The sequence below is a fragment of the Nelumbo nucifera genome, chromosome 2 (assembly GCF_055504915.1).
Source record: "Nelumbo nucifera cultivar China Antique chromosome 2, China Antique-T2T, whole genome shotgun sequence".
In the NCBI taxonomy this organism is placed as follows: domain Eukaryota; kingdom Viridiplantae; phylum Streptophyta; class Magnoliopsida; order Proteales; family Nelumbonaceae; genus Nelumbo; species Nelumbo nucifera.
Genome location: NC_142650.1, coordinates 54,822,913 through 54,833,510, shown reverse-complemented (window position 1 = coordinate 54,833,510; position 10,598 = coordinate 54,822,913). Strand labels below are relative to the sequence as shown.

The following is a 10,598-nucleotide window of genomic DNA, read 5'->3' as shown; positions in this document are numbered from 1 at the left end:
ATGATTTCTCAAAAATCATCAATTTTTGTTGTTTGGTACATTCCTACCATACAAGTCAAATTTTGTTTGGCAGTGATTCTCTAGGGTGATTTTTTCACTGGATCCAAAGCTCCACGTGGCACATCCAATGCCATGTCATCTCTCGAATAAAGTAATTGGTTGCAACCAAACAAACCAAACAATATTTTCATTTTTTGATAATCATTGAAATCAGCCGACCAAACAATATTTTCATTTTCGATTCCTAAAATGCCGATGTGGCTCTGGCACGAGTTTTTGAAAAATAGATAATGATATCAAATATCACCACTTCCCCCCTCCAGCACCTATTTGCACCAAAACGTCCACCCATCTTCGATTAGGCTGTGTTTGGTTTGTCAATTCTTTCACTTTCTGTCAAATCAAAACAGGCCAAGCGGAAGATTTTTATTGACGTAGAGGGCAGTTTCGTCCGAAAATACTTGCGAGAAATTACTTGCCCCCAAAAATCTATTTTTTTCCTAAAAAAGTTAAAAAGCATAATTTATGGGGGGGGGGGGCATGTAGGTTTTGCCCTGTAGGGTTTCTGTAGTGACGTGAAAGATTGACGTCAGCAGATAAGGGTTGTCGTCAGGTTGGAGATTGTTCCTTCCTTGTTCCTTCTGCTGCACTTGTCTTCCCATTTTCCCCATCCCTCTTAATTATTTTAATTAATCCCCACCCTTAATGTAATGGGACCCACTCCTCTATGTGTCCACACTTCGGAGAAGATTTTCCTCCCGATTTCAACCATTTTTTTCTTTCGTTTCCCTAATTATCCTTGCTTCTTCCCCCGTTTTACTTCCGTACTCCCACACACTTATATTGATATATATTCCCAGTCTTTTCGATAAGAAAAAAAAAAAAAAAAGATTTTTAGTACAGAGCGCCGCACGTGCCCGGGAATATTCCACGTGTAGTCTTACATGGCAGCCGCTCTTCTCCCCACGTGTCGCTTTGTCCTGTCGTCTGGCAAGCTTTTTCCGGTACTTCATTCCGGTGTTGACGGATACAATCTAAAACCCGTGGCGCTCCGCATATGTACTCGCCACGTGGTTGTCATGATCTCATAAACGGCCCAGATTTATTCATCATAGATCTTTTCTAAAATGGGCCGATTCATTGAACAACGTGTCGTCGGCGTCGAAGGAATCGAAGTACATGTGATGGTTAGGACCAACTTGATGACTTGATAATATTCTCTTCCAACGGTTCTAATTGAGAATTCAAACCTGAGGCCGATTCCACTGAATAGTTGCTAAATATTCGGTTTTCTCGTAATTCCGAGTAACCGAGAGTGAGAGTTTCCGAGCAGAAGAGCGCAGGAACAACAGAACCTGGCCGTACGTGACTCGGTGACAGACTTGCTTTTTTTCTTTTCTTTTTATTTTATTTTTTTGTTTTTTATCGGTAATCGGTAAAACCAACCTCACCAAGCAAAAGATCTGGCGGTCGACAATTGAAGCGGCCCCGCAGTGATCAGACCCGGTACGACCATCACTTGACGTCATTAACATGTCTTCTATCTATCAGCATCCTCAATGCAGTACACAGTTTTACCCGCCAAATCCTGCCAATCGTCAGCTGACACGTACGACCTCAACAGTTGTTCGGCATGATGGCGGTTGCGTGAATTTAGAATTTCCGCGAGGAGAATCTAGTCATTTTGTTGACGTAGTGGCACTTTCGTAATTTGAAGATTTTGCGGGGGTAGTCTCAGTCTTTTGACCTTTATTTTTTCTCCATTTTTCTGGTGAGGAATGAGTTACTACTCTCACAGACTAGAGAGGTAGAAGTGGGGAGGTGCGTGAAGAGAGTATTCCTGTCTTTAAGATTTACGAGGGGCGAGTTTTTCGACGTTAAAGATGACGGCGATATGACGTTAAAGCCGACTGTGATGGACGTTAAAGGTAACGGCGATTATCGCTTTGCTATTATCGTTGCTCCAGCTCGTGTGAGCTTGGAATTTCGGTCCATTTTCCGTTGGATTTCCGGTAAAGTCTTGTCGGAAAAAGCTCGAATTCGGATTCCAGGATCTAATCGACGATTATTTCTTTGAGAGAGGTAATCGGAATTCTTTGTTGCTTCACCAAAGTAAGGAACTCTTGTGTTGTTTTTCTTGTTCTTAGATCTAGTTTTAGGCTCTATTATTGACGCTCTGGTTTGGTCGATCGTTGCAGAAAATATTCTGTTCTCAGTGGTTTCCTGGTTAGAGAAAACAAAAAAGTCTTTCGGTTGCAGGAACTATCCTACAAATAGCAGTTTCTGAGCTTGAAAATTTACTTAGTTAATGACCACTTCGGCGGCCTTTAGGATGTTTCGACTGGTTCCGAGTCGGATGAAATTGAGATTTCCGAGGTTTTAACTCAGTAGATGAAATTCGATTGCCTTGAGCTTTTGCAATCACGATTAGCCGGTATCTCTTCCCAAGTTAGGGTTTCAGCAGTGCTTACTGTTCGTGGTTCAGTTGTATAGTTCTCCTTTTTCTTGTTTTCTGAAACTTTTTTATGCTTTTCGTGATTTCTGAGTTTCCCGTGTTGAGGTTACCCATAGTAGTAAAATTGCACTGTTGTGCGTAGCCACAGACAGACAAACGGGCACACACACAGGAGAGAGAGAGAGAGAGAGAGAGAGAGAGAGAGAGAGAGAGGCTGCTTGGCTGAAAGCGCGAAAGATTCTTAAAGAGAGAAAACGACGAGAAAAGAAACAAACAGAAGCATAGTGATCAGAGATAGAGAAGACTGTCCAGTCCATTATTTTTCACTTAGACATGTGCTGTTTTTCTGGAGTAGGCTTTGCTTTCACTCACCCTTTCGTTGTTTGTTTCGTTTTTCGCAATCCATGTGATATTCTCGAAGTCTTCTCGGTATAGTCTCTTCTCGTCTGGTTCATTTACTATCATCGCCTACGGCTATCAGCTATATTAATGGATCCTTTATTCTCTACCTCTCTTTCTCTGGTTTGATTATATGTTTGATTTTTTGAACTGCTACAAATATGTCACCTCAAATAAATACTCTTCCCCCCTCCAATCTCTTCGTGTTTAAATGGTTAATGTTGATACGGAAGTCTGGTTTATATTATATGCAGATTTTTGTTCCCGCTAAGATTGAATTGCATTGCAGGAATTCAACATGGTAGTTGACGAGTCCTTCAGTAGGTTAAGAGACCCTGGGGAGCTCTGAAGGTGACAAATTGTCAAAGGCCGTGACTATAATAGAGAAGTCCATGTCTGAGGGATTTGATTCAGAATGTTTTAATTCGACAACGACGAATTTAGAGAGTTCACTGTTGGGGATAAGCAACTTCAAACCTGAATCTCATGTCGCACAGCAAAGCCGTCGTGACAAGCTGAGAGTTCAGCACAACGGTTCCCAAAGCCACCATACACAAGATTTCTCCCATCCTTTGGTGCAATTACCCAGAGACGCCGGACTCAACCCAGATCTGATTCAGGCTCGGAACGTTAGAAACTGCGGTCTGCTATATGATCCGACAATCGTTTCCTCAGAAATGCTCAACTTCTCAATGAGCAACCACTGTTTGTTAACTCACAAGGATTCACTACTGCACGAAGGATCAGGTGCGGATCAATCTTGTAGGCCGGTAGGGACTGACGGTTCTTCTTTTGTTAATTCTTCCAACCCAACTTCATCCAACTTTAATCCTTTGGCTAAACCCGGAGATACCCCCAATCCTATGTATTGGAAGGGCCTTGGGTCACAGCAGAGCTGTGATTGGATTGTGAGTTATGTGAATGGATCCACAAGTAATGCATGCAATCAGACCACCTCACTTGGTGGGGCAGTTATTTCCGGCATGGTGAAGGATAACAGCGGTTCTGCATCTACCCTCTATTTGAAGCCTGGTCATGGTGGGTACCCAGATGTCCAATCTTCTTTGACCAACCGATCCACTGAATTATCCAGTCAAAATAGCCAAAAGCAGTATGAATCAATGCAGTACAGTTCTCCCCCGTTTTACCAAAATACCCTTCAGGAGGTCGTGACATCTTCCAATATTGAGAACCAAGGTTTTGAAATGGCTTCTTTTGTGCAGCAAGGTGTTCGGGAAACTGGTTCATGGGTGGATGGTGGAAATGAGCTCGCTCTTTTGCCGGTTTTCGGTAGTCAGGCCAGTGCATCAAGGCTTAACATTGCCGGTGCTTGGGCGCATAGGCCGGTAGATGGTAGTCATCAGTGGAATTCTGATCTGGGTTTCGGAATAAACAAGAGTAGTGAAGGAAACTTGGAGACCATTGGTAGCGATTCTACGTTGCAAGGTCTATCATTGTCGCTTTCCTCTCACCAGCCTTCCGAATTGCATGCAGCTCAGTTTGGGGAAAGATTTCGGTCTGGAAGTTTACAACCCAGAACTGGCATTTTCAATGGTTCTCAAGATTCGAGGAGTAATACTTCCGCTTATTCCAAACCATTGATTGGTAATAAAGGTTATGTAAATAGTATTCAAGGCATTATGAACTCTTCTGCATATGAACGTCGAAGTTCAGGTCCCCTCGGGCCCTTCACTGGGTATGCAACAATTTTGAAGAGCTCAAAGTTCTTGAAGCCTGCCCAACAGCTACTGGATGAATTTTGCAGTGTGACTGGTCCGAAGCTTGTCAAAACTTCTGAGCCGTCTGAGAAGGAGTTGGGAGATATAAGCATGCCATGTGATACTGGTGATGCTGGAAATGAGACTAGTGTGACTGTGAGGGGTGGCAACACTGGTGGCTCCTCTTCTTCATTCTATAGTTCCATTGAGGCTAGTGGTGAAGCTGCAGTTGGAAGTGGATTTTATAAATCGTATCATCCTGAGTTCCAAAGAAGGAAGGCAAAGCTCTTGTACATGCAGGAGGAGGTTAGTCTTTCACATTTGAATACTAATATTCGTTGGTATAAGCTAGTTATGCTCCTTTTTCTTACTGATTGGTTAATGTTTCTTGGGAGATGCACTAGACATATTTCCATGGGTATTTGAATTTTCATTTTTTCCCTAATTGATATTAAATATCTTGGGTATTGCCTTAGGAATCCTTGCATGAATAACTGAGCTCGGTGGAGCCAGCTGAGGCTCAGCCACCAAAATGGGGTTCTTAGTTTATCGGGCGGCTATTCCTACTCTTGTCTTTTGTACTGTAGTCAATGATCTGGTTCATAGGTTTTCTCAAAAAAAAAAAAAAACAGCACTTATATATTCTTTTTTGTCCTTTCTGGCGAGTGTATGAACTATGCTTCATAATTTGGATAAGTGCTTGGAATTCATGTTGAAATGTCAAAAAAAGAAAAGTTCAAACCTTCTTTTACAACTTCCACGAGAAGATTTTGTCAGAACTTAATTATAAAGTTCATGATACGTTTACTTGTATTAGGGTCTGAACAAATATTATAGTCAGAGTCTGAATCCAAAATCTGGTCTAATTAAACTGGATTTGGATCTAATATCAATTCCATTAATTCTTTTTATCAGATTAAATATAAATCCACCACAATCTTTTTTATGAGATGATAATCACTAAGAACATCAGTTTTTTTCATTGATTTTATTATGATTAAAAAATCCAACAATATTAATTACCATTTATATGCACACGTCTACGTAAAATTAACGTATGTTTATGGGAAAAGTTGGTTCAAGTTCTTTATTTTTACCAAAGGTTCACAATTTCAAGACCCATGGAAATTATCTTAGCCTTTTTTTATGAATAATTATTTTAGCCTATTTTTTATTAATGATGTATAATACCCGAGTAGTTTATAATTTATCTTACTAATACCAAAGCACTTCTGTGATTTATAACATCCAGATCGACAGTCCTAAGATCTGGGTATATCCGATCTGAATCTGATCAAGAAAATTCACTAAGTATATAAATTGACAAGTTATGGTGCAGTTTTAATAGCTTAACAAAATATTTTCCTTTTAAATTTAGGAACTTTAAAGAAGATGCGCATTTGTTATTAGAAGTATTTGATGATTGTGAAAGATTTGGGGGCTGTTACAGAGGAACTTCCTGATGTGCTTATCTTTATGAAACGTGATTTTAGAATGGTTTAATTTTGAGAGAAACAGAAGGGTGGTGGGAAAATATATGGTTTTTTTCTCCAAACATGGGACTGGATGGTTTTGGGGTTAGATATGAGCAACTATGTTATTCAGTCTTTCCATTGTAGTGACATCTTTTAATCACTACTCGGCTGAAATTGATGACATCTAACTCACCCTCTAAAGTGCAAGAAACCTTAATGCACCAGAATAGACAAGTTTTGTAATCAATTTTGTTTGTTTTGATCCACCTACTTTTAAAGTATCCTTGTAAAGTGGAGATGATGACAACAAAATTGATTTTCCACAGCAAACCTTATCTTTGATTTTTATGTTTATCAACTCAATTTGTGTTTAGTGAATTTCATAGTCGATTGTATACCGATAAAGACCATCTTTGAACAGTGGGCCTTGAATAGGGGAACACCTTAGGGGGACATCAATTCTACAGTGCAAGTTTTTCAGGGTGTAAAATTTGTTATTCACATGTCTTGGCATGCAATGAAAAATTTTCACCTTCTTTGGTTCAATTTTTTTATGGAATTTACAATTGGTTAACTTGAATATATTTGAAGGACCATTACTGCCATGATGTGATATACCACCTTATGTTAATATGAATTGTGGCATTATTGTAAGTACAAAAAAAACAAAGAAAAAGAATTATGGCATTGTTGTAGTTCTAAATATGTATTAGAGTATTTAATTTTATTGTGTGAATGCATAAATCATTATTTACATTCTGTAATCTCCTTCACTGGTGTTCTGATATAAAAATATTTTAATATGCAAGTGATACTTGCCATCTTTTTTTTTTTTAGTTGAGCCCTTGAACGTGTGACACAATGTGAATTAAAAAATTCGTTAATGCACACCATTAAACAGAACTGAATGGAGAAACAGGATTCATGTAGCCGACCCCATATAGTTGGGACTTGGATGATGTTGATGATGATAATCGTTGTTGAATGGGTTTGTAGAATCAGCTATCATAGTTTAGGTCAATTCTGTACCTTTCTGTGTTTGTTAGTTTTGGATATAAGGTGCAACAAGAGTGATTTTTCAGCTGAATGGAATTTGTCCAATCAAATTCATTTGAATACTTATGCAGGACTTTAGGTCTCTCGTGGAGTTTTTTTCATTTTGGCTTGTTTGCTGTGTCATGGGGTGGGGTTAGCTCCTTACCCGGGTTTAAAGTCTTTGGGCTGGTGGTGTCAGTGGGTGGCCCTGGTCTGGGTTAGGGTTAGAGCCTCTTTTTGCAGCTCTCCTTTGTCCAATGGATGATCTTCCTGCTATATAATCTCTTTTCTTGTTTTTTTTTTATTTGTTAATAAATTTTACCTTAACCTTTTCAAAAAAGAAAGAGGATACTATGGAGTCATACTTCTCTAGTTCTAGTAAATGGTGAAAATTATTTAATTCTTTGTGTGAAGTATGGTGTTATCTTTACCATGTTGTGCCATATACAGTAGTGTGGGGTAAAAAGGGCCATTACCCAATGATGGTCCCAACTATATATGGGGGGTCTTGGTAGAGGTGGAATGGATACAGACCTAAGTTTTGGATTATTTTTCTTATTTTCATAGTTATTTGGTGCTTAATATTACCTATAGAAACCAAAGCCCATTCATTATGTGTTAGCATGTTATATGGTTATATGCTTTGTGTGAAACAAACTTGTTTTTTTACCACTTGGTGTGTGTTATACTTTCAGTTAATAGTATCCTCTACCAACTTCAATTTTCCAGGTCAAAGGCCAAAAGTGACTTATCATAAAGAATCAATCAATACAATCCTTGTATGAATATAAAGTGGGTGACAGCTGCATTGTTGTTTGCTCTGATCTTGATCGGAGTGTCCTATTAACTCCTTTTATCCAACTTTATTTACATTATCCTTTTGACTACCTTTTGTTGCTCTTAGCACTTGGTAGTGAATGCTGTTTTGACTGACAACTACCGGGACAATTTTATTTTGGCTCAATTCCATTGCTGAAAGAATTTTAAATCCAAAGAGATGAATTGATCCTATTTTAACGTTCTCTAGCTTCATTTTTCTTTTGGGAACACTCGTTGGCTTATTGTTAATAAACTCCATTTGGTAATTGATTTCCTCTCCCATTATTGTATCGGAAGGTATGCAGAAGATACAAGCAATACCAGGAGCAGATGCAGATGGTGGTATCATCGTTTGAATCAGTAGCTGGTCTCAGTGCTGCTACCCCTTTCACCGCATTGGCTTTGAAGAATGTCTCTAGGCATTTCCATTGCTTGAAGAGTGCCATCTCAGATCAGCTGAGACACATAACAAAGGTTCTGGGAGAGGATTTGTCATCTCCCACTAATGGCACTACTAATAGTAGAGGTGATACAGTTGCGCCAAGGATGAAGTTTATTAATCACTGCTTTCAGAAGCCCAAGTCTACTGGAGATGGTTTGGGCTTCCTAGAACCTCAACAGCATGTGTGGAGGCCCCAAAGAGGCCTCCCAGAACGTGCTGTTGCTATTCTCAGAGCATGGTTATTTGATCATTTTCTTCACCCGTGAGTCAGCGCTAGCTATCTCTCATTTTTTACATCCTAATATTTGATGCATTTCATTCTCTCCCATTGATTGTATTCGACGACATTGGTGTTTTTCATTGCATTTGCTCAGGTATCCAACTGACGCAGATAAACTTATGTTAGCTACTCAAACTGGCTTAACTCGGAATCAGGTGCACCCCACATTACACTGATTCTAATATATTAGTTCATGGATTTGTAGCATGTAGTCAGGATGCAGAATTGTTATCAGATGGTTGTTGTGTGTGTCACAGACTATGAACTGTGCATTTAAAATGATCAATGGCCCGGAAATCATGGGGTGCTAAATCATTGTGGTGCCTGTAGAAGTGTGCCAACCTTGGTTTTGCCTTGCCCTCTGGTTTAATAAAAAAGTCTGTGCATGGTCCACGTATTTCCTTGCCCAACCATTGTTTGGATAAGCCTTTGCTTTTGAGCTTTGGGTTGTGGAAAACAACATTGAACTAAAAAAGTGCTTTGGGTATTTGTAAAATATTGCTTTTAAAAGATTATTATCTGAAGCCAAAGCACTTTTATGTCTCAAAACGAAGAGGCCATTTACCCAATGTTAGTCCCCTGGGAGGGGTAGACTCAGACCCCCATTCTCATGCTTGGCTGCCCTGGATTTTACCATTACACCAAGTAATGGGGCTTTGTGCTTTTGGGCCTTATAAAAAGCAGAAAGCCTGAAGCTCATCCAAACGTAACCCAAACACGTTGTGTTGGTTTCTTGTTTCTTCCACGTAGAGAGGTGATAAAGTGACTACTAATGTACAAAGGCCTTGATATCTCGTGTTCCATTTGATTTGTGTATGTAGGTATCAAACTGGTTCATCAATGCTCGAGTAAGAGTGTGGAAGCCTATGGTTGAAGAGATACACATGCTTGAAACCAAAGGTTCTGCTGAAATGAACCTGAATACAGGCAAGAATGAAGGCCGGCCCGTCAGCAGTGGTGAGAATGTGCATGCAGGGGATGAATCCTCCCATAAGCTTATGATAGAGGCATTGTCTGAAAAACAATCAGAATGCTCAGGATCTGGTCCTGTGCTGAACACTGAAAATGGCAGGAACCCTGATCAATGGAATCAAGGGGAACGGGCAAGAATACACAGCCAGCTTCCATCGGGCATAGACAATGGATTGATAGGTTTCATGCCATATCACCAAAACGGGATAGACATGGGGGGTTTAGGAGCTGTCTCCCTTACCCTAGGACTGAGGCACAGCGTCGAGGGTTTACAGCAACACCAGCAACCACAACAACAACAAGAGGAACATCATCTAATGAAGCACTTTGGAGGTCAGATAATTCATGATTTTGCGGGATGACCTCGATTGGACTGGTGGGTTTGCTTTGTTCGGGGGATAGGAACTTGAGGATGAACGGGAGCAAAATTGTTTTCGTTCATTTCTGTGTTTATTTGGATTTGATGTTTAGGAGGAAGAACATGGATTAATATATGCTACCATAAACAATTATTGGACATGAAGAAGATGACCACTTGTGGGTAGGGGAGGGAGGGAGAGAGAGAGAGAGGATTTGTTTGTGCTGTAATCTGTAAATGAATTGAATGCTGTGATGGCAGATGCAAAAGACATACAAATGCAATAGATAGATTAATAGTTCTATACGCCAATGAAGTTCAAAGCTAGGAATCTTTCTCGAAAAAGTTGAGGTCGAATCTTTTAAAGTGGGAAGAAGACAAGCATCTCTTGTAGGGGGGGCAGCTATTCCTTCTATTTTCCTCCCTAGTTGATACTCCTTCGATTGATCCAAGTTAATAAAATAATAATAATCAAACAGTAGTGTCCTTTTGTTATGGACGTACTAGGTACTACATGACATCCATCAAAACCTTGGATTTTTATATTTGTAAGTTTCTTTCCTCGTTATGGGGAGCCTCCATTCTGATTTCTGACCCAGACGTTATTCAGAATGAATAGTTAAGAGAACAAGTTGATGGACAATC

General features: G+C 39.8%; 1 protein-coding gene across 3 annotated transcripts; it reads left to right on the top strand.

The window, feature by feature from the left end:
- Nucleotides 1-1,781: 1,781 nt before the first annotated feature.
- LOC104601285 (uncharacterized) lies at nucleotides 1,782-10,259 on the top strand. 3 transcript variants are annotated; one of them, XM_010264579.3, is made up of 5 exons: nucleotides 1,782-1,928; nucleotides 3,144-4,878; nucleotides 8,199-8,605; nucleotides 8,718-8,778; nucleotides 9,445-10,259. In XM_010264579.3, the coding sequence occupies exons 2-5, from the start codon at nucleotides 3,247-3,249 to the stop codon at nucleotides 9,955-9,957; spliced, it is 2,613 nt and encodes an 870-aa protein (XP_010262881.1). In that variant the 5' UTR covers nucleotides 1,782-1,928; nucleotides 3,144-3,246; the 3' UTR covers nucleotides 9,958-10,259. The 3 variants fall into 3 exon arrangements, with proteins under 3 accessions (XP_010262881.1, XP_010262878.1, XP_010262879.1); XM_010264576.3 differs by having other exon boundaries at nucleotides 1,782-2,082; XM_010264577.3 differs by lacking the exon at nucleotides 1,782-1,928 and adding an exon at nucleotides 2,246-2,884.
- Nucleotides 10,260-10,598: the final 339 nt, after the last annotated feature.

Bases quoted from the DNA above. Each gene is read 5' to 3' on its own strand.
- LOC104601285 (XM_010264579.3), top strand. From the start codon at position 3,247: ATGTCTGAGGGATTTGATTCAGAATGTTTTAATTCGACAACGACGAAT. The intron at 4,879-8,198 runs GTTAGTCTTTCA...TTGTATCGGAAG, and splicing joins TCTTGTACATGCAGGAGGAG to GTATGCAGAAGATACAAGCA. The intron at 8,779-9,444 runs GTGCACCCCACA...TTGTGTATGTAG, and splicing joins CTGGCTTAACTCGGAATCAG to GTATCAAACTGGTTCATCAA.